The sequence below is a fragment of the Siphateles boraxobius genome, unplaced genomic scaffold, assembly GCF_051911475.1.
Source record: "Siphateles boraxobius isolate OS27281-9 unplaced genomic scaffold, OSU_SipBor_1 35, whole genome shotgun sequence".
Classification (NCBI taxonomy): domain Eukaryota; kingdom Metazoa; phylum Chordata; class Actinopteri; order Cypriniformes; family Leuciscidae; genus Siphateles; species Siphateles boraxobius.
In genome coordinates this window covers 935,222-962,500 of record NW_027508975.1, presented here as the reverse complement: position 1 = coordinate 962,500, position 27,279 = coordinate 935,222, and the positions used below count along the sequence as shown (strand labels likewise).

Here is a 27,279-nt window from a genome sequence, read left to right as displayed (position 1 = left end):
TTATTGATTATCGCGACAGGCCTACTCGCACACAATAACTGAAGCACATGCGGAGGCTGCAATGATGGCCCTTTTCATCCTGGTCCACTTCAAAATCATGCTGATGTTTGGCGAACTTCGCATATATCGCAAAGCTAGCATCAAATATATTTCGCGTTCGTCCATCTGTGCAAAAAACCCTTTAAGCATGCGCGATGTTTCAGATGGTATGTCAAGTGTAAACATGAATCGGAAAGTGGTCACAATTAAAAGAACGTGTAAACGGACGGTCAAAAAAAAAAAATCGTATATAGGCAACAAATACGAAATTGGGCATCAAGACCTGCAGTGTAAACGAGGCCAAGGTTACAGGCATGTAGGTCAATTCCACCCTCAAAAAATTTAACTTTTAAATGATATCCGATGCTGCTTTCTTCAACTCATGCAATGCATGTGAAATGTTATAACAGCTGACATTGGTAGTACTTAGATGGTCAAGTTACTCAAAAGTTAGATATAAGGGGTTTTCGCACCGTAGGAACCTTTTCATAGTTCGTTTAAATATTGGATTTTGGGTGTGTTCGTACCGCAGGATCTAGGAACGATTTTAGTTCTAGGAACTCCTTTTGGAGGAATTACTCCTTTTACAGTCTATGGTGTAAACACAGATTATAGCCGTATATTTACTCCAGAAATGAACTCTGCGAACATGAAAAACAGTGATAGATGGGCCTCTTAACCTTTAAGATAAGGAGAAAATCCAACGCAACTTTGAGGGGACCAAGCCAAACATGAATATGCATTTCTGCTCAGAGCAACCACACGGCATACGCTAATATCTTTTCATATACGGTCTACCTTCTATGTATGACGTATTAGACCGGAGTGTTAGACGGATCGTAAACTAATGAACAAGATGAGAAGTCATAACTCAGCGCCCTCATAATACCTCACTGCCGGTTCGAATGAAACCAAAAACGTTCCTAAGAAAACCATTAGTTGCCCGGTGCGAAAACCCCTATACTGGTTCAGAATTAAATGAGATTCTGATGTTAACATGTTTCTCTGACCTTGGCCCGTGGAGGCAGCAGTCGATCCAAACGTAGGTGTAGGATTGGCTTGCTGACCAAATACAGGGGCAGGATTGGACTTTGCTCCGAATGCAGTAGCCGGGGGAGCGCTGGCCGAGAATGAAGGTGCGGGTGACCCGAACGCAAGAGCATTGGGTTGAGACGCGTTTTGTCCGAAGATTGGTGCCTGTCCAGTGCCAAAGCCAGATGAAGGAGCAGCAGAACTAAAGACAAATGGGGAAGGGTTGGCAGACGGAGCTGGAGCTGCAAGAGAAACTAGATGTTAGACACATTTGTACAAGATGACACATTTGTACAAGATGACAACCAAAGGGCAGAAGCACTAGGGCTGTCACGGTGAAGGAATTTCCCTTGCAGTCATTTTGAGTCGTGATATGCAACATTATCGCTATATTTCTATTTCTATAAGTGTTACTTTTCATGCTCTGTTTAGTTTTGGTTGCATTGGTTACTTATGTCCTCGTTTTCGTGCCTGCTGACCGTTGTCGAGGACATGAAAACGAGGACAAACCAAAACTTAGAGCGGTAAAGGAAGTGAAGTAAACAATGTCAAAATAAGGGTCCACATAACAACATAAACCTGAAACCTAAGCTTGTTAGGCTATTGTTATATGTAACCCTGGATCACAAAACCAGTCACAAGTTGCACAGGTATATTTGTGGCAATAACCAACAATACATTGTACGGGTCAAAAATGATCGATTTTTCTTTTCTGCATGAAGATATTTTGTAAATTCCCTACCGTAAATACATATTAAAAAAAATAATTTGAGTGGATTCAGCAAAATCGCAAACACAAATAGACAACTTTAATTGGCAATTTTCTCAATGTATAAATTTTTTTGCACCCTCAGATTCCTGATTTTCAAATAGTTGTATCTCGGCCAAATATGGTTCTATCCTGACAAACCATACATCAATGTAAAGCTTATCTACATAAGCTCAGATCGGCTTTCGGATGATGTATAAATCTCAATTTAAAAAAACTGAACCTTGTGTCAAAATGGCTATGTATTACAGTTAGTTCCGATCTTCGAATCTGACTTGACGAGAGGCTTTCTGCTTATATTTCACCAGTATCAGCATTGCTCGTCACTCAGCGCAGTTACACTGTTACTCCACAATATGCGGCAAGGGACTGTCTTTGAGAGTTATTAAACAGTTCATTCAACGAAAAACGCTGATTCACTCAAGGATTTATGTAATGAAACAAGGTGTTAATTATTTTAAATTTGCGCACCACTTTACAAGGCTCAGCTGACCAGCAATGAACGCGGAAGCTGATGCTTCACCTCCGAGATTTGATTGCTGATTGATTCAATGCATTGACGAGCGCTGACGTCATGAAAGGACAAGCAGGACCGATCCGCTGATAAGACGCCTGCTTTCAAACGCTCCTGTGTTTATCGGTGTACTCAAGCGCTCGCTGAAGATTGATGTGTGTGTATGTATATATATAAACATGTTTTTGAAGCGTTGATCATTGTAGCCAATCACAGACATAACCGATGAGCTAATGAGCACAATGGCCAATAAGAGGGGTTTAAGATTACACTCAAAGAGTCAAATTTTCAAAATTTCGGTATCAACTAAGGGTGTCACGATTTCGATTTTAAATCGAAATCGATCGAAATTAATTCACAATCTCAAAAATCAAAATTAAAAATGGAATCGTCGATGCTGCCACGCCCCCATGTCGCGCCCGTGATGGAAAGTTCGGATCGTTTTACTGACTCTATTGTTCAATCTCGTTCATCAAAATTAACTAATCTTTTTTCTAGTCATTTCAGGAGCTTTAAATGTTATACTTTTAACAGGCAAATTCCCCGAACACATCCATTTACGCAATCTTGATCATATTCTGAATTAAGAAATCATTATAATGCAGTCAAAAATCATTTACAGGGAACATTAATAATTACTTGACCTTCCGAGTCTTTTGTTCATTTGTCGCGTGACAGAGGCAATGAACGGATCGTTCATGAACGACTCATCACGGCGCGGGAAAAAAACACACGTGTTGAAAGGCTGTGAGTCCTCTAACTTGGATTTTATGCCCGAGCCCGAACTTGACCGATATTTCCCGTCACTATCCTCGGGCCGGGTTCTTGATCTATAGACGTGCACTCCCAACGCAATAGAGTGCGGCGTGGGACTAGATTTGATGGCCGAGTGCGAGCGCGGGCATTAATGCACTCACTCTGTGTGTGCGGGAGAATAAAACGATTCGCGGGACTCCCGCAAACTAGAAATATCTATGAATAAAACATAAAAACTAATACATTTTTATTTATCTGTTGCAGAAAAGCAACAAGAACAACTAAAACAAAATAGAAACGATTTACAGGCCAGAGTTTCTATTTAAAACAGCGTTGAGCGATTTAGCCAATCACAGACATATGTGTTGATTTCTTGAACGCAATAGCCAATCACAGACATATGTGTTGATTTCTTGAACGCAAATGGCCAATCAGAAGCATTTAAGATAGACTCTCCTCACCGCTATCAGCTCCTCAGAGCTGAATTCTGTAAGCTGGCAAATCTTCTAATTATAACAAACAAAGTGTAGGCTATATATTATGAAAGATTCATTGTGCAGTCATCTTCATTGATAATAACAGAGATGTGTGAGATTGCGATGAACTGATGTCAGCTTTTTAGGAGCAACAGCAACCTGTGCTTCAAAATCGAGAATCGAATCGAACCGCGACCTTAGAATCGAAAATGTAATCGAATCGAGGATTTGGAGAATCGTGACACCCCTAGTATCATCACTATCAACTCTTTTGAAAACACTACATTCAATACACCTTCACGAAGTGCAAAACAAGGACGTAGACTTAAGAAAAAAAAACACGCAAATATCACGGTTGCGTGCATTCCTTTGTGGTTTTACAATATTAAGGTTATCGCGACAGCCCTAAGAAGCACAATGTGGGATTTTTGGAAGCAAACTTACCGGTTTAGCCTTGTTGAGTGTAAATCACCATGATAAACACGTCTTATTATCATTTGTAACTTATTTTACAAATCAATACACCTTCATGAAGTGCAAAACATGAAGGGGTAACCTTAAGACAAAAGAAAACACACAAATATCGCAGTTGCTTGCATTCCTTGTCCAAGCAGGTTGGCTTGTCAGTATCTTGGTATTACAATATTGTGGTTATCGCGACAGCCCTAAGCAGCACACTGTGGGATTTTAGGAGGGAAACTAACCGGCAGAGGCTGGGGTGGAGGATGCAACAGCACCAAAATTGAAAGAAGGGCCAGATGAGTTTGAGCCCGAGCCAAATTGGAAAGGTTGTGCTGGTGCAGGTGCAGCAGAAGGAGCCGCAGGTGCCGGTGTCTGGCTGTCCTGCTGTCCGAACACGAAAGTCTTTGCCATGGTAAGTTCAGAGGAGGAGGTCTGGCCGAATACAAAGGTGCTTGAGGGAGCAGGGGTGGGAGCCAGGGAAGAGGTAGTGGGAGTGATGAAAAGGCTGGGGGTGGAGCTGGATGAAGCTGGGGTGCTAGAGGAGTTGGCCATGAAGCCAAAATTGGGCGTTGGAGCAGAAGTGTCTGGAAAGCACATAGTTGGAGAGTCAAATTGTGGTACTACAAGAATATGGTATGGTGTGCTGCAGGGATGATGTATTTTTGTAGGCCGAAAAAAAGAAAAGAGTAGCATTTTAGCACTTCGGTTTCAATCGTTTCAAAGTCAATGGTTGTTTTGTAGGGATGCACGATATATCTGCCACCATATCGGTATCAGATGATATGTAATTTTTTTATATATTATCGGCCTGATAAGAAAACTTAATCCATTATTAATCAGCTTTAATATATGGGCCATATTCCTTAACCCCTTGAGCCGCAGGGATCACTGGTGATCCCGAATTTTACATTAAAAAAAATTGTGCATTGTTTTTGAGCTGCTTTATCTCTCTATTAGTAATTGCTAGAGCACTTCTGAGTATTTCACAGTAAACTGTCAAGTGTTAGCTTTTAAATGATACCTTGGTTTTGTGTGTAGTCAGAAGGACTCCTTGGCAACAACCATTTTATTATGGGTATGTGATTTTGCACTCGATTGCCAAAAGGGGGGCGACTGGTAAGGGGCTAAGGTACGCACTGTTCAACACCATGGTTTTGAATTGCTTGAAATATGACTGGAATCACTTTGAAAAGGATAGCGGCTACATAAAATCATAATGAGAACATTATAATTGTGCTTGGGACATGGCTTTTAATGGTGAGACATTTTTGTAATCAGGCTCTCAAAAAAAAAAATATAAATTTGGGTTTAGATTTATCTGCCAATATATTGGTTATCGGCTTTCGAATATAAAGAATTATCGGTTATTGGCCGAAATTTTCATATCGGTGCATCCCTAGTTTAAGGTGAACAAAAAGTTCTGTCAGTCACAGAACTTATTTTCTGCAATAAACCAAAAGCCAATGGAAAAATCTCAATGGGGTTTTGTTGAGAGAACCAGGGTAGTGCGAATTCACTACAAAAATACGTCATCACTGAAGCGCTCTATAGCTTTAAGAGAGCATCAAAAGACCATACGGTTTCACTTACCTGTTATACTCGGTCCAAAACCAAATGACGGCTTTGGGGGTTCTGTTGACTCTGCATTTTTCCCAAACGTAAGCGTAGGCTTGGGGAAATCTTTTGGAGGGTCTGGCTCGCTGAAAGAGAAGCCTAAGTTTGCCGTTGGCTTCTCAGCTTCCTTGGAAGCACCGAACAAGAACGCATTTGAGGAAGCAGGTGTGTCCTTTTTCTCTCCTGGTTTTCCAAAGGTGAAGTTAGGCGTAACCAATGTTTGCTCTTTCGTTGCTTGTTCCACAAACTTCGAGGCAGAAGATTCAGCTACTGAAGACTTGCCAAAAACAGGGATGGCGTTCGCTGCTGCTGTTGTTGTCGACGTTGTGGTGGTTGAAGCGGTTTCTGAGAAAGCAGGAGCATCTTTCTCAGCCTTGGATTGGGGAGCAGAGAAACTAAAGGATGAATTTGAGCTTTCTTTCTCACTGGGTTTAGCTCCAAATAAAAAAGCAGAGTTTTCAGAACCAGAAGCTTGAGAGCTGAAAGTGATTCCATTTCCACCACCAAATTTAAATCCCGTACTAGAATCCTGAGGTTTAGTCTTTTTTTCGATGACGTCATCATCCATGGATCCACTAAAATTAAAGGCCCTTGTTAAACTCTCTTTTGTCGCTGTGGATTCTGACGAGGCACTACCAAATTTGACACCACCAGAACCTGCATCCGAGAACGAACCTCCAAATTTGAAGCCCTCTGATTTTGAGGTTGAGTCGGAAGTCCCGATTCCAAATTTAAATCCTACCGCGGTGGAAGAATCTGCGAAAGAGCCTCCAAACTTTAACCCAGCAGAGGTCGAGTCCGTAGAACCGGTACCAAACTTAAAACCAGATGTACTTGAGTCTGTACTGTTTGACTGAATGCCAAAAGAGGAACTAAAACCTGAAAAAAAGCAAGAATTCTGGTCATTAGTCTGCTTCTACAAAACGGTAAGCAGCTCCTTCACAAAATCTGACTTCTGGAAATATGATTGCAAGGCACTCTACCTTTGGACTCTATTTTAGCTCCAGGTTTTGCTGACTGGCAGGCCACACACTGCTGGTCCACTGCCTTATTTTGAACACAGCACACGTCACACTCCCAGCTCCCCTCAGGTTTCTTGAACTTGTCCCCGAATCCTAACAAAGACGCAGGAGAGGTTGCGGGAGCAGAGACTGGAGTCGAGGCCACAGCGGTTACAGCTCCTGTAAAACACCAAGAGTAAGACATTAGGGACGCAAATATCAATTTGAGTAGGCGGATATTGAAAGGTAGGCTTTTCAGTAAGGTTGGGTATCATTTGAATTTTAATTCGGAATTACGATTTCAATAAGAAAAGGGGTGGGGGGGTAGATATTCACATTTAGTCTTATAGCAAAACATTTAATTGTAGCTGAAGATCATGAACAAAAATCAACAGGCACTTACACAAGGAACATTTGCCTGTGGTTTAAAAACACCAAAGAAAAACAACTAGCCTAACTAAGATAAATTTCAAGCATTATTAAAGAAAAAAAGTAAATACTTTTTGAATAAAGATACGATTGTTGAAATAAACCGTGGTTTAAGATTTTCAGGCATTTAGGAACAGAAACTGTAATCAAATATAAAATAACACTGAATATTACAAATAAAATATACATTACAAATATAGTTACAAAAGTTATTTATTCAAGAACGAGTGAATTTTCTCTTTTGTTGTTTGATTTGTGTTATTATAGAGACGGCATCAGGAATATTAGGCTGCTGTCACTTTAAGAGCTGCACGGATCCAATATACTGTTACGCACGCAGCACTAAAAACAGCGCTAGTTGTCTCACGCTTGAATGGTTTAAAGTTATATCAAAGAGTATAGAAGTACCAAGAGGCGAAACTCAATAGAACGTTCCATTGCAACAAACACGCGCATGCGCAGAGCTGAAGTTCCGCCATTTTGGACTGAACGCAACACAGCTGTCATAGAATTGAACGATACCGGTTCCAATTCAAAATCGGTTAAGGGAACTAAATAGTAGTTTCTAGTTTTTTTATATCTTTATAGCCTAAACCAAAATGGCATGTTGAATAATGTACAACAAAATAAGGCATATGGATCGATTTATACTTAAACAATTTCGTCATAGAACATGAAGCTGACAAATAGGCTATTTACCCAATAACTTTTGGGGATAACTCCCGTTTTCATACACAGCACAATTTTACAACACCAGTAACAACAGCCCATGTTCCTCAGGAAACGATTAACAAATTCATTGAAAAAGCCAAAACACAATGAACAGTGAGCAGGTGAAAGGGACAACACATTAGAACATCATCACAAAATGAACAGTAATAAAATTGGTGATGGTAAGTAGATCACATCATTTCTGGCTGCATTAACTTACACAACAAGTAAAACGTGCAAGTAAAGTGCACACATTTACTACAAATATAATGGCAATGGGAAGCATATTAGCTGTTCTATACGTTTTATACTTTAGTTTTATTATAATTCAAGTCATCTTGACTGATAAAAACTTTGTACAACACGTTACATTTGATACAGACAGAGAGTTAATATACAGATGACTTAGCTTTAAGACTTTTCTGTAGCGCTTCTGTTTGGGCTGTGAGAGTTGTCGATTCTGGGTCCGTAATATATGATGGATTCTGATTATTGAATAGTTTCGCCATGTAAACGAGTGTTTTTGCACTTTTCCTTGTCACACACAACTTCACTGCACTCACTGTTGTACACCTCCATGCCGCTATTTACGTATGGAGACGTACGTACGCTGCTCACTTTAACGTTAATAAAAACCTTTTCTACTTTACCTCTATGGATCTTTGGGGAATCTATGAAATGCTAGTTGATTGGTTGTACACTGGTGTTTGTTGCAGTTGATGGCAGAACACTGTTTTCTTTGTTTCCAATTATTTCCAGACATAATGCTGTACAGTTGTGCTAATGGTAAAACCGTTGGTTCAGTCCAAAATGGCGTCAGCGCGACAGCAGCGCCATCTATCGATTGTTACCAAAACTGCAACGGAGCTTCGCCTCTTGGTACTTCTATACTCTTTGGTTATATTGAAATATTTACAAAGGAATCGATAAGAGGAATCAATTTTTATTTAATAACAATTATCCGATTCCTGACCTCATGTATTCGATTCCCAACCCTATTTTTCGGAGCAAATTTGAAGAGAAACCAGATTTAAAACGTGTTAAAGGGGCTGTTCCTCTTTTTTTGATGGGTATTAAAACGTTTTAAATCTTAGTAAAACTTTACCTGGTTTAGAGCTCAGACAGGATACGCATTTGAGATCCTGTGCCTTGTTCCGAACCATGCACACGTCACAATCCCAAGCCCCTTCCGGCTTCTTAAATTTGTCCCCAAATCCTAACAAAGACGCAGCAGAGGTTGCGGGAGCAGAGACTGAAGTCGAGACCACAGCGGCTACAGCTCCTGTAAAACACCAAGAAGAGCAAGACATCAGGGACGCAAATATCAGTTTGATTAGGCGGATATTGAAAGCTAGGCTTTTCAGTAGAGTTGGGTATCGATTCCCAACCCTATTTTTCAGAACAAATTTGAAGAGAAACTCTTTTCTACCAGATTTCAAAGGTGTTAAAGGGGCTGTCTCTCTTTTTTTGTTGGGTATTAAAATGTTTTAAATCTTAGTTAAACTTTACCTGGTTTAGAGCTCAGACAGGATACGCATTTGACATCCTGTGCCTTGTTCCGAACCATGCACACGTCACAATCCCAAGCCCCCTCTGGCTTCTTAAATTTTTCCCCAAATCCTAACAGTCCAGTTGCTGTAGATGAAGCGACAGTCGTTGTGGTTGTAGAGAGAGTGGATGAGGTCTCAGAAAGAACCGGTAGAGTCAGTCTGGATTTCACTCCAGTCCCGGGTTTGGCCGTGTCACAAGCTACACATTTAATTACTTCCGGTTTGTTATTGACCAAACATGTGTCACATTCCCAGCTACCAGCTGGAGGAGTAAAGAGAGAACTAATGCTTGCAGGAGCTTTACTGTCCGATTTAGAGGCAGAGTCTGTGTTGGGTTGTGGTGCGAAACAAGCAACACACTTTTTGTCCGAGGACTTGTTTTGCAATAGGCAAGAGTCACAGCTCCATGAACCTGCGGGTGGCCTAAACTTGTCACCAAAACCAGAAAAAGTAGCAGATGATAATGAGGCAGACTGTGAAGGTTTATCAGCAGAGTTCTGAGAAGGGGATGCAAAGCCTGGAAAAGAGAAAGGGGTAAATAAATACACTCAAATAGCAACATGCCATTAAAAACCTTTACTTAAAAGTATATCATACCAGGTCCCTTAAGTATATCCAATACACTGCCCTGTTTTAAGACCTTTGCAGGTTTGAAGGGTCCTTCAAACTCTTTTTCCTCACTGGCCACTGATTTGACTGGGAAACATGCAGGAAAGAAACATCAACACCACAATAACCTGACTTCAAATAATAACCATCGCAAAACAAGCCTTACCTGGTGTCACTGTTGGGACAATTTTCCCATTGGAGTAAGAAGGGCCTGTTTTCAAAGTAGGTGCACTGAAGGTGAATCCAGCCTGCAGGGAAGAATCATTATCGTTACAGATGCTTGTTTTTGCATTTCATTTTTTAGTATATATAAATATATTTATTTGTTTTTCATGAAAGTATTTTACAACAATACAGAGCAACGTGTAACATTTTAACAGATTTAGCATTCACTTATATTTGTTCTTGATCTCCACATTTTTTTTCACTAAATGTTTAATTTAAAACAACTATTGTGCACTTACAATTGTTCTAGAGTAACTTTTGCTGCTGAATTTTGTAAAAGTATAAAAGGAAACCTACTGATGGAGAGAAAGTTGGAGGACTGGCTGCTGTTGCCTTTACAATAGGTGAAGAGAATGTGAATGGGACAGATGGTGGTGTGGATGGTGCCACTGGATCCTGTTTTATAAAAAAAAGAAAAGGGTTACAGATACTTGTCCAACATAACAGCAATGAGCACCATTCAGTTTGCTGAGCCAAGACTATGTCAGAGAAAAGGCACAATTCTGAGGGGTCAGATGTAGGGCTGCACAATTAATCGCAATTTCCAAGTAATCACACTTAAATCGAGTTGGCTCATCACGATTTTAAAATCACAAATGTTGCGATTATTTTTTTTGCGCAGCTTGTCAGTGATGTACGGCTCTGTAAACACTGCTCCATCTGAAAGCACTGAGTTTGAGTCACTTATAACGTGCATTAGAAAAAGCAACACACGTCAAACATCTTTCCAGACATGAGAAGCTTTATGAGCCTCTTGTCCGACAAAACATTTAATAACATGCTTTTACTCCAAACTCACTTCATAACGACAGTTGAGATCACCCTTCTGTGAGATGATGTGCTTCTTACACAGAATAAGGCAGTTGTGTTTATTAGTCATGTTTAATCAAAACGTTTCAACCTTCTGTTTATTCAGCTACAGATAGTATGATGTCCGATAGGGATTTCCTGGAATGATACACGTTATTGTACTTCTGTGGGGGCATATTTGGTGTGTGTGTTTGTGTATGAGACACCCTCTGGTGTTCAGATGGAGTGTGTGTGTGTGTGTGAGAAACCCTCTGGTGTTCAGATGGAGCAGCATTTACTACCGATCAGCCGACAAGCTGCGCATAAAATAATCGCAGCCTTTGCCAAATCGCTTGCGGTTTTATTGCGATTAATTGTGCAGCCCTAGTCAGAGGGGAAGTAATACCTTATTTGCTGACTGTTCCTCAGAGACTGTTGCAAGTGGTGTTGTGCCGGAGGTGAACGAGGAGGTAGGGGGAGGAGAGGAGAAATTAAATGTGGGCAAAGTGAAATTGCTGGGAAGAGAAGCAGGCGGCAGGTCTGGGTCCTCAGCAAGCTGAAAGAAAAACAGTCTACATGAGCATCAAATCATTACAAAAAAATAGTATAACAAAGCATATAACCAGCAGAATATCTGACCTCATCGTCAGGCCGTTTGGATGAAGGTCTAATAGCTCTTTCCCTCTTCATTTTGCCCCCTCCTGAAGCAGCGCTGCTGGGTGCTGGGGTGCTGGACAACGGGTAGGACATACTGCTTGTACTGGAGACAAAGGAATTGATGGATTGAGTATAAGGGTGTCACGATTTCGATTTTAAATCGAAATCGATGGAAATTAATTTGCAAACTCAAAAATCGAAATAAAAAATGGAATCGTCGATACCGCAACGCCCCCATGTCGCGCCCGTGATGGAAAGTTCGGATCGTTTTACTGACTCTATTGTTCAATCTCGTTCATCAAAATTAACTAATCTTTTTTCTAGTCATTTCAGGGGCTTTAAATGTTATACTTTTAACAGGCAAATTCCCCGAACACATCCAACGCAATCTTGATCATATTCTGAATTAAGAAATCATTATAATGCAGTCAAAAGTAATTTACAGGGAACATTAATAATTACTTGACCTTCCGAGTCTTTTGTTCATTTGTCACGTGACAGAGGCAATGAACGGATCGTTCATGAACGACTCATCACGGCGCGGGAAAAAAACACACGTGTTGAAAGGTTGTGAGTCCTCTAACTTGGATTCTATGCCCGAGCCCGAACTTGGCCGATATTTCCCGTCACTATCCTCGGGCCGGGCTCTTGATCTATAGAAGTGCACTCCCAACGCAACAGAGTGCGGCGCGGGACTAGATTTGATGGCCGAGTGCGAGCGCGGGCGGTAGTGCATTCACTCTGTGTGTGCGGGAGAATAAAAAGATTCGCGGGACTCCCGCAAACTAGAAATATCTATGAATAAAACACAAAAACTAATACATTTTTTTCATCTGTTGCAGAAAAGCAACAAGAACAACTAAAACAAAATAGAAACGATTTAGAGGCCAGAGTTTCTATTTATAATATGTTTGCAGCGTTGAGCGATTTAGCCAATCACAGACATATGTGTTGATTTCTTGAACTCACCTCTCAAAATTGACTTTTTGTTCAGAGCTGAATTCTGTAAGCTGGCAAATCCTCTAATTACAACAAACAAAGTGTAGGCTATATATTATGAAAGATTCATTGTGCAGTCAGCTTCACTGATAATAACAGAGATGTGTGAGATTGCGATGAACTGATGTCAGCTTTTTAGGAGCAACAGCAACCTGTGCTTTAAAAAAAAAAAAAATCGAGAATCGAATCTAACCGTGACCTTAGAATCGAAAATGTAATCGAATCGAGGATTTGGAGACTCGTGACACCCCTAATGGAGTATATATGCAAGTAATACACTAAAGCCCAATTTATACTTCTACGTCGTAGGCTGTGTATAACGCAGCGATTACCGGATTTGGGATGCAGCGATTATCGGATTTCACAATTAACCGCGCTTTAAAACGTCACGGTTAATTAATCCTAAAGACTATGCTACACCGAGTGTTCTGCACGGAACGGAAATTTTGCCACTAACACAAAACGAAAACAAATTTACACCAGCAGTGCACCAGTTTAAAGTGCCGTGCTCATCAGTCACTATGGCAGAGGGACTAAGCAGCGACGCTCTATTTCCACCAAAAAAACGCCTTAAGTCAGCAGTGCGCACATTTGTACTGTAACATGCTGATCTACCCAGCGGTCCCATAAAACGTTAAATAATGTAAACGTCTGGGAGAATGAGTAGAGCAGACAAATCGATCTGAATAAGAGTGACGATGCAGAAAAGAGCTCTATTCGGTACGTTTTTCTGTACGCACACACCCGCCCCGAAGCGTGCAGCCATGCACATAGACACCTATAGCCTACAGCGCGCGAGTACTGAATTGAGCTCTCTTTCGTGTACACACAACATTATGTCTAAATGTCCGTTTTGGAGAGTATTCATGTAAACTATGTCGGTTATGTCTTAAACAGTTGTGAGAGTATCGGATGTGCATCAGTGCAATTGGATCCGCATGTCATTGGACATGATCCGACGTCTTAAAGTGATAGTGGATAATAAACCTAATGCGGTCTGTGTTCTTAATATTGATCAAGCAACAAAAGAAAAGAGAAAAGCATTCACTGTTTTTTAATAGCTCTAATAAGGATTAATTATATTAATACAAATTAATATGTCTGCTTGAAAGAATAAAGAATGATGTATGCAAGTAGTTATAAAGAATGCATATATCATTCATTGAAAAGAAGACCGTGTTTTACTTTAGCAAATGTGGTTTTAATTTTAAGATATTTTTTAAGTCACAGTAGTTAAATCTGTGTCTGTATTGCATGTTCAAACTTAAAAATCATTCATATTAATGGATTAATTGATGTTCTCTCCAGGAGTATGTGGGTTTGGAAATTTTAGAGAAATTCTAAATTAATGCATTACAATTTACCCAAACCCATTATATTTTAGTCGACTAAATCTACAGTAGATTTAGTCGACTAAAATCTTGTGTTTCATCGACCAAAACTAGACTAAGACAATTCAGATGACTAAAATATGACTAAAACTAAATGGCATTTTAGTCAAAAGACTATGACTAAATCAAAATTTGCTGTCAAAATTAACACTGCGGTGAGTGTTAATGTGATATTATACATTAGTAGTGTTGTGAAATTAATTGATGCATAATAATCGTGATAATCGTTAAATCGTGATTATTTCTCAGACAATAATCGTACTTACAAAATCTGTAATCGTTGCATCCCTAAAGGCGCGCACCCTTTGGCGTACACCTCTCCAAAAATGTAACAACGCGTCAAGTCTACACGGACGCAAGCGTTGTGATTGGTCTGCTAGAACCCCTCCCTCGGGTTTCAAATGCTCCCTCTGCATGTGCAATTGTGCGTCAACGATGCAGAAGTATAAAAGGGCTTTTACACAGGGCTCGTTTGCTGCGGTCCGAGGCCGAGCGCGATTGTTCCCGGCGCCCCCCACAACGTTGGTCTGGTTTCACACTTGATTCTATCGAACTCTGGTGCGTTTATGGTCATCTTACGTCATTGCAAACGTGCACGGTGCATGATAGAAAACACGACGCGGGTCAATATTTTGTGTTTTTTATTAATTTGGTGCTATTATGCATAGCTAGGTAAACAACACAGGGTTACTGTGAGTGTGTGCGTCGCATAAGCAGTCTTTCCGCTGCTTGCAAATGGACTCTGAGGAGACAGTGGATTTCCATTAATTTGTTGCCCTGATTGCACGCACTATGCGCAAATACACTGCAGACTCACTCTTGCTTGTATCCAAGGTAAATCTTCATTCCTTACGTGCGTTTTATTTAACTAAATACATCATAATCGGCTAAAAACGCATGCGCAGGATACTTTACTTCCTGACCAAGTGCGTACCCGAGTCAGTGTTGCTTTCACATACACACGAACCGCAGCACAGTTCGGGAGCAACCGAACTCAGACCACCTCCTCCAGGTGGTCTCGGGTTCGACACCCTAGTGCGCTCCCGGGTCCCAAGACAGCGTTCACATTAGCGATTTTTCATGCGAACCGTGCCCCGTTCCGAACTAAACGGCCAGTGTGAAAGCCTCCTAAATGAAAACCTATGTGTAGTCTATAGCGTAGAGCAGGCGTGCCCAATCCTGCTCCTGCCGATCGACTGCCCTGCACAGTTCATCTCCAACCCTAATCAAACACACCTGAAGCAACCAATTAAGGTCTTCAGGATCACTTGAAATTAAAGGCAGGTGTGTTTGATTAGGGTTGGAGATGAACTGTGTAGGACAGTCGATCGGCAGGAGCAGGATTGGGCACCCCTGGCGTAGGTCCGACGCAGAAGTACAAATCAGCCTTAGCTCACTGTCTTATCCATATAAATTAACATTTTTCTTAAATGTATACATGCATGCGTGTATTTATATATACAAAATAGTTATACACACATATGTAAACACAAACTTATTTTGGATGCATTTAATCGTTGCCTAGCACTAATATTTTTATATAGTATGTGTGCAAGAGAAACACCGTCACAATCACAGAGAATTCCACCAATGATAAATCAAAGCATGTGGCAAGCAATGGTCAGAGAAGAACGCCTCAATACCGTGACACAATGGACGATACTTGCACAAGCTGCGCACAACAAATGCTGCCAGTGTGAAAACACAAAGGCCGTGTGCTGCTCGTGCTCTGCTAACAAACAGCTTCTGCGCTGCCTGTGTTCAGTGTGAAACACGTAATGTAAAATTAGCATAAACCAGCCGCTCTTACCTGGTAGATGGAGCCTGGGAGGGATCTGAAATTGGAGAGGATTGTCTTACCGGCTAAGAAAGGAAATAAAGAATAAAAACATAATCCACTTAATTACAGTGCTTGAAGGTACACATTTTTTTAAGATAGTTCCAGCCTTATGTACACATTTGAAAGTGTCTTTATGCTCACCCAAGGCTGCATTTATTTGAACAAAACAGTAAAAATAGTAATTCAATAATATTTGTACATAATATAGTAGTTAATGTAAAATAAAACATTATTAAATAAAATAAACATAAAAAAACTTAATTAACATTTGAACATATTTTAAAATGTAATTTATTCCCGTGATGTTAAAACTGAAGACTGAAGTAATGATGAAAATTCAGTCCCATGATCCTTCAGAAACTTTCTAACATGCTGCTTTTCTGCTCAAGAAACACATCACAGTGGAAAACTGTTGTGATGCTTAATTTTGAGAAAACTGTTTTTCTTGAATTTTTTTAGAATGTTAGAACGTTCTAGAAAAAAAAAACAGTATAGAAAAAGAACCACATTTATTTGAAATCTAAATCTCCTGTAATATAAAATATCTTTACTTTCAATTTTAATGCATCCTTGGTGAATAAAAGTATCAATCTCTTTCATAAAAAAAAAACATTAAAACATTTCCCTCTGTGAAACAAAGGAAGATATTGAAATCTTTGCAACAAAGGAAGATATTGAAATCTTTGCATGAAATCTTGCACTCACAGTCTCCCTGTTGTTTTTGTCCAGCCCTCTGTTCCCTCCACCTGGGGTGAGTGATGGTCTGAAGGACATCGAACGGTTACCAGACACTGCAGCAGCTGCAGGAACAACCAGCTTCTGCACAGGAGGGACCGACGGCTCCAGCTGTGTCGACCAAACATTACAAAAAGTCAAGTCACATTTATTTATATAGCACTTTTTACAATACAGATTGTTTCAAAGCAGCTTTACAGTGATAACAGGAAAATAATGCAACAAAGTTTGTTAGAAAATAGCATCAGTCCATCTTAAGGAAGTTCAGTGATTGTTCATTTTTGTTGTAAAACCGTTATTAATTCAGTTATTAATTCATTCAGTTCAATTCATATATATATAGCCGCTCTGGAGAAAACAGTGATGTCATTGTCTAGCTCATATAATGGGGTCAATTCCAAGCAGATCAATAATATTGTTGAATATTAAAATACAGCATACAACAGCTCTCTATAGCACTGAGCAAAACATATAAGGCTAACCATTTGTCGGAGCGATATAAAAAAGTTAGTTGGCTTACTATTTGTAATTACTGATTGAGCATTCAACATTGCAAAGTCATGGACAGTAAATGCATGAAGCCCTCTGCTATGGACCATCAAGTGTAGTGGGCTCACTTTAACAGCAAAACACACTCAAAGCCCTGGATATTTTGGACTATGGACATCCGCCACAAATGGTTATTACAGGCTTTAGGTTTCTGGGGCCGGGTGAATAGGCACATTGTTTGGGATTAGTAGCCAGCTGCCACAGTTGTTAACAGTTAAAGACAAGCAGCAAAAGCAAAGTGAGAGTTGCCAATTTTATAAGATGCGGTAATAATTTGCTCCCATGCATAAAAACTATGTATGGATGTCTGTTTTTTCCTTTTATCTGACACTCAGCAGAATGTGTGTTTATTAATGCAACTTACCCTTTTCTTTTTTGCCTGGTAATTTGAAATGTCAAGGTCTGTGTGATTCAAGGACTGAAAAGATAAAACAAGTAATGTCTGAAGACTGTATGGACAGAAAACTCAGTGAATTTTAAAGAGTTGTAACGTAAACTACTATGTTATGGTACTTACAGCTGACAGAGGTGATGAAAACGTAGACGGAATTCTTTTTGCATCCTGCAAAGTTGACAAAAATGTTATTTTTATGAAATGATTACTTTTACTGCTTTTCCCAAATCTAATGGTACCATGTTTAATAACTGATGACTGAAAAGTTGGTCAATTTAGGGGTGGGCAATGACCAGAATCTTATATCACAGTGCAAGTCATTTTATTTCACGATAATGACACAACTTCCACGTTTCAGGTATTTGCGTCTCAAACTGCCGCATATACCGAAATTAGTTGTCTTTCGCTGCTTATTAAGCTTGAACAGTTTAAAATAACTTGGCAAGGCTTAAAAACGCATTGAAATGACAAGCTTTCATGACGGCAGATAACCGCGATAGAGAAAATCAAAAATCTCTACAGGTTGACAAATTTTATCATCAGTTTATCACCAACCCCTAGGCTGAACAGTGACAATAAAATGTTTAATTGATAGGGGTATAACAATAGATCACATACAAAAATGCAACAAAATGTATCGTGGATAGTTCACCCAAAATAAAAATTACTCTGTAAGAAAAAAATTTAAGTTTTCAGAGTTTGTGTCAGTACTACATTAAACTTCTATATATAAATGTTGAATATAATGTATAATAATGCAACGGGTCAATATTTGTGGGTTCTGATAATGCAAAATGTCTGATGTTACCAGTAAAAAGTGGCCTACATTATTTTAAATATATCTAGCCAGTGACAGAGTGCAAGCATATTCGTCTAAAATAATTATCTATTTTCAGCTTCAGAATCATAAATATTTTTATTCTGGCGTCACTATTGTCCTGTGCATTGTGTTATCAACACCAAGTCCAAGCCTATTCATTTATACCAATAATGTAATACCAAATTTACCATTTAAATCAACAGTACATTTTTTGTTAACCTTTTTCCATATGTCTTGGAGTATCGCAATAATATTTTATCGTGAGTTTAGTATCGTGATATGTATCGAATCGTGACATAAGGGTATCGCTACACCCCTATTAATTGATTTTAGATTCTAGACACCAGAGTACAGACAACAAACTCACAGCAAGAGGACTGGACATGCGCTCTAAAGACTGTAAGATGCGTCTCGCTGTGGCGCTGGTCACTCCGCAGGGTTGAGCTCCAGCCGGCTTTGCCTTAATCTGCCTCCTAACGGGAGGCTGCGGAACCAAAGAACAGAATAGGGTCAGTCAAAAAGGAATGAAACAAGCAGCAATCTCAAACACAACTTCACATTTAATAATAGTATTGCAGCATTATTGTTCAGACCTGGTAAGGAGTAGCCGGGCGAGAACGAGCTGTTCTCATCGCAGCAGCTCCTCCATATGTGGTCTTCCCTGGGTAGAAGGGCGAATCCCCCAACTGACTGGAGTTCAGCACTGAACTGTTCAACACTGACTATAAGAGAATAAATATGCATAATCAACATCTCTATCCAGTAAGGAGTGTAGTCATTAGACATGTGGCAAGACAACTTGGACATTAAAAGAACACTGACTGCTCAACAGTCGTGTACAGAAGAACAACGTCAGGATTTTCGTTAACTACTACATACAATTTTTTTTAACCAAAACCCTACCCAGAACACTTGGAATATACAACATGTAGCATCAGACTATTCTGTGATGTTATCACTTTAAAAGTGTAATGCCCATCTTGGCAAGTATTCAGTTAAACAGTCAGTCTCGGCACCTAACTAGCTAGAAAGATAACGCAAGTTGTGTAACAGTATATTGGAGAGATGTCCATCAAAGAGATTCTCATGTTGGGTTCTGAAAAAGAAAGCAGGGCATACGGGATGATGCCCTGTAAATGATGACTTCAATTTTAATTTTAGGGTGAACTAACCCTTTAATCTTGACTTAAAGCTGCAGTCCTTAACTTTTGGCGCTCTAGCTGTTAATAAACCGAACTGCAAGCCGGAGCTACTTCTCTCTGTTTATGTCTATGACGAGTCACACAGGTACTGGGCTACTCCACAGCGATGTCTAAAACAGTCAGAATATAAACACTTATTATAGGTGGACCGTAGTGATTCAGGATAAGACAAAAAAAACGGATTCATGATGTACTCGCTCATTTTATAATTTTTGTCCCCGAGTTCAATATGCGCAACGCCCTTTTTCCTGAGCATATTATTGGCCTGGAACGAGCTTCTCATCTATTACAATCCTCTATAATAAACAATAGATGGCATCATAAAGCCTGTTTTTTTCACAGATGATAGCTTTTAAAATATATTATTTGGGGTTTAAACCATTTTGCCCAAATAGAAGAAAAAAAAGAAATGAGGTACAGTACCTTTAAGTTCTCAGAAGAATATGAAGTACTTACTGATGAGGAAGTGCCAAAGACTGACAGGTTGAAGGCTGGTCTCTTGAGCCCAGAATGGGCTGGCTGCGATCCAGAGTGGGTGCGTTCAGACTCTGGGGACCAGAGGAGCGGCACAGTCTTTGACGTGGGCACATCTGTAACAAGATTAAGCCCTGCTCTTAGTTCTATCTACACCTAGTCTAAAACTCCAATGAGTATTTCTTTCTGAACAACTCAAATGTCTGGCAGCACTTATCTATTAGATTCGGCTCAGAAACGTCGCCTCACCTTTATCAGATGCACGTGATGAAAAGCCGCTGGTAGTCGAGATGTTGTCATCCTCATGCTGAGAGCTGGAGTCCTTAATCTCTTTTACCAGGGAGAAGTTGGAGGTTACAGCGAAAGGGCTCCCTGAATAGGGTGCAGTAGATGTGGAGGGTTGAGAGAAGAGAGCACTTGCTCCACCTAATGCCGGAGAGGTGTCCAGGGAGGGGAAGTGCAGGTGGGTCCGATTGAGCGGGGGTCTGGAAAGAGCCTCCTGGAAGTTCAGCGATGCTCTGCTTGTAGATGGTTCTGAAAATGAATTCAGCATTTCAAGACAAGGACACTGCCTTAAGGTAGCTGTGTATTAGAGCTGCACGATTCTGGATGAACTGAAAAATCACTATTTTTGTTTAAAATAGAGATCACAAAACTATCATGATTACGAATAGACAACTAAACAAAACATGTAGTTTACTAGCGGTTCTGACAAAATGTTAATTGGATTTTTTTTAAATCGGGTTGAATGATTTATGCAATTACACACTCATAAAGACTTTATTTGTTTCATTATTGGATTAATCAGCATTTCTGAACAAATCTAAATGAATGATTCAATGATTAATACATTTAAGTTACATATCGCTGCCTACTGGTGTAATAATGTAATTGAAACCCTCTTTATTTGAAGCGTCAAGTTACTTTCAAAAGGTGATTTACTTTGATTGCTACCATAGACATCAGTGTTTCCGTTTAAACCATAAATATTTACCCCAATACTCCTGTGATAATTTGAATTATTATAACTTGATATGTGTTTGAAATAGGGGTGGGCGATATAGCCTCAAAATTCTATCACGATATTTCAAGAATATTTGCGATAATGATATTTATGACGATATAAACATTTTTGTTGTTGTTGAACATTTTCTTATGTTTATCTCGCCTAAATGTTTGCTCACTCATTGCGTTTTTACAATGTGGTAATTTTGTTGTTAAGAGTTTACACAACACAAGGAAGCTTGATTTCAATCTTGGAATTAAATGTTAAATTCAGAAATACTACAGAAACATAATAAAGTAATCAAATGTAAAATAACACTAGTCTTTTAGTTCTGTTTCCTGATTAAATTAAATACATAGGCTAATAATTCTCATTCATTACAATTAAAGCTATCTTTTGTTGTTTTGACGACAACATTAATGACAGACGCATAGCCTATGGCTGCTGTCACTTTTACAGCTAGTGTACGGATCGATTGCTGTTTTCATTATACTGTCTGTCACACTATCACATGCGTTATGTACATAACCGACTGTGTTTATGAGTATACTTACCAAGACCGGAAGTTTTACACAATTTTGTGTTTTCCCCCCATTAAAGCGATATAATCCGCGAAAAATTACTTTAGTTTCTCGCGAGCTGTACTCTATGTATGCACGCAGTGCAGCTCTCTCAGAGAGTGCGCGAGTAGCTTACTGGATAGTTTAAAATCGCTTGAATGTTTAAACTGATAATAATTAAGAAGACTTGAAAATTATAAACTTTAGTTACGATGCACTGATGGCCCGATTGTGCAAGAGACCATTCAGTCATGTCCCGACTCCTAAACGCGCGCGAGAGAAGACACACGTCGGCAGCCCCGCTGAACACTCAAGCTGTTTGTGAAATTGCTAAATCGTCATCGGAGGCTGACAGGCTGCTCTCGCGCTCAGACAGGTGTTGTTGTGCGTGCTAGGGAACGAAAATGCGCCATACGTCATTCCGTCGCTATATCATTGATATCGCGATATGACACTTTTTTATCATGTAAAAATGTATACCGGTATTATCGTGGACGGTATGATATGGCACACCCCTAGGTTGAAAAGACATCTATAGATGACAACTGCTCTCTCTGGGTCAGCGGCAGCACCAACGCATACCTGAATGTTCCTTGTGATCAATCATACCAGTCAAAGGTTTAATACACAGCCGAATCTGTATCTTTTAGGAATAAGATCACGTGGGTGTCTGAATGGACATTGCAAACTTCTAAAAATTAACCATGCAGCTCTATTTTGTGTAAAGACAGTTCACTAGGTTTTGGAAATGCACCTGTGCATCTGCTGGATATCGTCTATTCATCATACCTGTGTTGCTTGTGCTCGGCTCTGGAGAGTCTCGTCCATCAGGGAGTGGGACGGCTTCGTCGTTGCCATTGGGTGAAGGAGCCACGTTGTTCCGCTCAATCCCGACAGCAGCGCCATCACCATCTGCAACATCTCCATTTTTGAAGTATTTCTGCAGCCAGGAGGGGACTATGCTCTTCACTGTATCCGTCACTCGGGTGATCAGGCCAGGCTGCTGCAGGGGCCAAAGACACAATTAGCATATCCAGCAGCCACAAATGCAATGCATGAGAGCAATACCTTGAAATTAATGAATAATGCAGATCTGACAGGGGCCTCAAAGCATCAGTATTAGAGATGCACGATATATCGGTATCGGCTGATTTTTATGTTATCGGCCCGATAAGAAAAATTGGCCGTTTTATTAAAGCTGATAAATAATGGATTATTTCCTGCAGCTGAGACGCTTCAGATGTGCACGTCCACCATGATGGTTAGGAACTAAAATATGATTGGAATCACTTAAACAAGGAAGTGCAACATGTACAGCTCAAAATTTGTCATATCGGCTAAATAAAATTATGAGAACATTGTGTGGTTGGGACATGATTTTTTAATGGGGAGACCCGTTTTTGTAATCAAGCTCTCAAATTATATAAAATTTGGATTTAGATTTATCGGCCAATATATTGGTTATCAGCTTTCAAATATAATTTTCGGTATCTGCCAAAATGTTCATATTGATGCATCCCTAATCAGTTCAATTGCAAGATTCATTTCATTACATTTAAGTAGCAATGCACAGTTTGGACTAAAGGACATGAATACGGTCAAGTTATGTGGCTTCTTCCAAACAGGTGACATTACAATGATAAATCAAAAGGTAACTCATTTACCCTTATTTGTAATCCTAAACCTTTTGGATTTAGACTAGCATCGAGCAGTCGGAACTGCTTAAGCTCTTAAACCTCGAAAGTAAAAAAAAAAGTTCACAATCACATTGCCTTCAACTTATCTACAACTAAGCATGTAGACAAGTCGCACAAAAATATGCTTAATTTTGATTCATAAGTAAACAGGACATGTTCCTTTCATTGTTCACCCTGGAAAAGCAGAGTGGCCCCTAAGGCTAGAGAATGCCTGGATTTGAGAGCCAGTTGCCTAAAAGGGGCCCTGGGGACCAAATCACTGTGCAAGCACTTATTGTTCTCTAACAGAGCTCCAGGGTTTAGACACAGCAACACCACAGACTGGATCTTTGGCTGAACGCTGTAAGCATGTGACCCACAGGCAGGTGGGGAAGCTAAATAGTCCATTTAGCCTCAGCAGAAGAGCCGGGAGAGATTGCGCAATCAAAATGAAAGGCCTTTAATGCTTATAGCATCTTTTGATTTAACTATAGGCTTGAGCAAGAGTGTAATTCATCTTGCAGCCTCACTCTGCGATCATGAAGACTACATAAGAAAGGGTAAACAGCATGACCGTGAATATGAAACCAGCTAATGCACATGGATGGGGCCTCACGCATTGCAACACGAGTCACTTCCTGCCAACAGTGTGCACACAGTGCAGTGCAATCCAATCAATACTGCCAAAATTTGTAAAAAATTAAATAAAATAAAATTCTAATCTAGTAAACATGCCTGCAAGCTGACATGACATGCTTTGGGAAAGTTGTCCTGCAGCATGTGATACTTAAACTAGGTTAAACTGCATTGTTTTAATCATTATTATACATGCAGTTTTATCACCATATATAAAGTGAGAAGCAACATGGAAGATTCAAATTAAAAAATATATATAAATATATACACTGATGCTCAAAAGTTTGGGGTCGGTAACATTTTTCATGTTTTTAAAAAAGGTATCTTCTGCTCACCAAGGCTGCATTTATTTGATTTAAAAATACAAAACAAACCCAGTAATATTGTGAAATATTATTTCAATGTAAATCAGCTGTTTTCTATGTGAATATACAGTAAAGTGTAATTTATTCCTGTGATCAAAGCTGAATTTTCAGCATCATTACTCCAGTCTTCAGTGTCACATGATCCTTCAGAAATCATTTTAATATGATGATTTAATGCTCAAGAAACATTTATGATTATTATTATCAATGATTATTATTTGAAATATAATGTTTTGCCCTTTCCCTTATACATTTTAGCGTAAATTTGTGGAGGGAAAAAGAAGTCACTATCTTATTGGATTCTATGAAACTATATCTTGTGCAGTTTATGGAAAGTTAACAAGCAGAGAAACAAGGTGTAATGCACAATGTGTGAACAGAAAATATTGTGCATGCATTTCCTTGTTTAAAGGGTAGTTCACCCAAAAATTCTAATTATCCCATAATTTACTCACCCTCAAGCCATCCTAGGTGCCATATGACTTCAACAAAACGCAATCGGAGTTGTATTAAAAATATTCTGGCCCTTCCCAGCTTTATAATGGGAGTGAATGGTACCTGAGATTTTAAAGCCCAAAGCAGCGCATCTATCCATCATAACAGGAATCCATACGGCTTCATGGGGTTAATAAAGACCATCTGAAGCAAAGCCGTGCGTTTTTGTAAGAAAAATATCCATATTTATAACTTTATAAACTATAATCACTGGCTTCCAGTAACGGCCGTACACGAGTCTAGTTCGGGTGGAAGAGTGACCTCTGACCCGACGCATGACTCAGGAGTAGCGTAAGCTCAGGTGAGAGTAGAAATTCAAACTCCTCCGACATTTATCTTTAAAAGTTCTCATTTTAGACTTCTAATTCATGACCGGTATTTTTGCTGGATCCCCTGCGCTTTCGTGTTCATCAATACGTCATGTGTCGAGTCAGAGGTCACTTTTGCATTCGGACTTTACCGGTGATTATGGTTTCTAAAGTGATAACATAGATATTTTTCCTACAAAGACGCATCACTTTGCTTCATTAACCTCCTGTAGCCGTATGGATTACTTTCATGATGGACGGGCTTTTTTTTGAGCTTCAAAATCTCAGGTACCATTCACTCCCATTATAAAGCTTGAAGGAGCCAGGATATTTATTAATATAACTCCAATTGTTGTTTGGCTGAAATAAGAAAGTCATATACACCTAGCTAGGATGGCTTGAGTGCGTGTTAAGCATGGGTCATTTTTGGTTCAACTTTCCCTTTAAGGGTTTCCAGTGTATATGAGGTTCAGATCCCTCTGAAAACACGTCACGACACGCACATTCATCCCGCCTTTCCTCATGATGACAAATCCAGTAACAGTTAACGTTACATTAACATCAACCGGTGCTTTCCACATTTACACAAACACGTATCAGAATCGCTAATCATATCAAATTCATCTCTTGACTTAGACATGAAATAGAAGTAACGTTAAAGAAAACGGACAAAAGTGCTCTGAAGCCAAAGTTAACCTCATGTGTTAGGCACATAACGTTATAACGTTAAATGGAGACATAAGCGTCAGTGTATAAAGAACTATGTATTTAGTAGCCATAATAAAAATGCTGTTTAAATGCTCTTAGGATTTGTTCAAATGTACGCACTCCTGTTTGACGCCGGTGCGAGCAGCCGCTAACGGCTAACGTGTTGTGTTTGAAACACGTTCACGCGGTTGTTTGAAATTAGTGAATTACATTCAAATTTCGCCTCTCTAACGCCACATTTTTGAGTATTTTCCACGCCGAATTGGTTGGTATTAAGTCAAATTAATTAACGGGTTTGCGGCGACAGCGTTAAGACCGTTTGCTGAAGGAACGTGAAAAGGCCTGAAACAGGCCTCAAAATGCCTCCTGTGTACAAAAACCAAAACCCGCCGCCAAACCACCGGTCCGGCTTAAGCTAACATCTGCTAAAATCCTTGTCATTGCGACTATGGCTTCGTTTTATTTACCTGTTTGCCTTTGGCATACGGTTTTGAAGCGATGTGATATCTTCTTGATCTGATTTTCCCTCCTCCTGTCGCCGCCATGGCTAACTAGATTGAGTCTGCTCAGTAGCGCTCCGCTGTCACAGCGCAGCTCTCCAATATACCATCAGCCACTTCGGCGCTGGGGTTTATGGGAAATGTAGTTCGGATATACAGAAAATGCGTTTGATATTGACGTCAGTTTGTAGGACAACTGATTCTGGTTCGGAAATGTTTTGGGTTTTTTTGGCGGATATGAGTAAAAAAAAAAGTCTGTGGTAAACATTACGTGAAGAGACTTTCATGTTTTGTTCAACAAGATAAACTACAGAGTTAAAGCTCAAACGTGAATTTTTAGTTTAATCAGACTTTAGTCATAAACAGATACTAATAATAATAATTATTATAGTATGATTATTATTATTACACTTATTTCTTTAATGGCATGTTGGATAAATTATGTACTGTGCCTTTTCTTCTCTGTGATGAACATGAATTTCTTCTTGCTAATGATAGTAATAAATATAAAACAAAATCGAAGAAATAAAAATTAAAAACACAATAATAAAAAAATAACAAAAAGATAAATAATAATACATTAAATAACAAATAGATAAAATTAAATAAATAAATGCTAAATAGATCAAATATATAAATTAATTTAAAAATCAAATAAATAAATAAAAATAGATTAATAGAAAATAAATAAACTATGAATAAATAAAAATACATTTAAAGTATTAAAAAATGTATAATGATATAAAATAAAATGTAGGGAGACTTTTAAATGTAGGGAGACTTTTAAGATTATATCAGATTCATGATTGTAACCAATAAGTCATAAATATTTGGTGAAACTGATTCTGATATCAGCAAAATTAGTTTGAAATGCAAGCTATAACACATTTTGGTTACACTTTATTTTAAGGTGTCATTGTTACAGTGTAATTATATATTTAAGTACTGAGTAATATTAAGTAACTACATGTACTTACTATAGGGTTAG

General features: G+C 39.2%; 1 protein-coding gene across 6 annotated transcripts in view; it reads right to left on the bottom strand.

Moving 5' to 3' along the window:
* nup153 (nucleoporin 153) overlaps positions 1–26,394 on the bottom strand; it is a 30,263-nt gene extending 3,869 nt beyond the window's left edge. Inside the window, exons 1-21 of one of the 6 annotated variants that reach the window (XM_077195752.1) lie at positions 26,259–26,378; positions 22,393–22,606; positions 20,287–20,571; positions 20,020–20,153; positions 18,955–19,083; positions 18,729–18,845; positions 17,665–17,709; positions 17,512–17,565; positions 16,569–16,709; positions 15,834–15,886; positions 11,616–11,736; positions 11,383–11,532; positions 10,485–10,583; positions 10,129–10,210; positions 9,951–10,049; positions 9,313–9,870; positions 8,909–9,085; positions 6,646–6,843; positions 5,639–6,541; positions 4,291–4,632; positions 1,050–1,313 (exon numbers count right to left, since the gene is read on the bottom strand). In XM_077195752.1, coding sequence (XP_077051867.1) covers positions 1,050–1,313; positions 4,291–4,632; positions 5,639–6,541; positions 6,646–6,843; positions 8,909–9,085; positions 9,313–9,870; positions 9,951–10,049; positions 10,129–10,210; positions 10,485–10,583; positions 11,383–11,532; positions 11,616–11,736; positions 15,834–15,886; positions 16,569–16,709; positions 17,512–17,565; positions 17,665–17,709; positions 18,729–18,845; positions 18,955–19,083; positions 20,020–20,153; positions 20,287–20,571; positions 22,393–22,606; positions 26,259–26,336 — 4,243 coding nt within the window. In that variant the 5' untranslated portion in view covers positions 26,337–26,378. Of the gene's footprint in view, positions 1–1,049; positions 1,314–4,290; positions 4,633–5,638; positions 6,542–6,645; positions 6,844–8,908; positions 9,086–9,312; positions 9,871–9,950; positions 10,050–10,128; positions 10,211–10,484; positions 10,584–11,382; positions 11,533–11,615; positions 11,737–15,833; positions 15,887–16,568; positions 16,710–17,511; positions 17,566–17,664; positions 17,710–18,728; positions 18,846–18,954; positions 19,084–20,019; positions 20,154–20,286; positions 20,572–22,392; positions 22,607–26,258 lie in introns of all 6 variants that reach the window. The other 5 variants (XM_077195753.1, XM_077195755.1, XM_077195754.1 and 2 more) reach the window with 5 other exon arrangements.
* Positions 26,395–27,279: the final 885 nt, after the last annotated feature.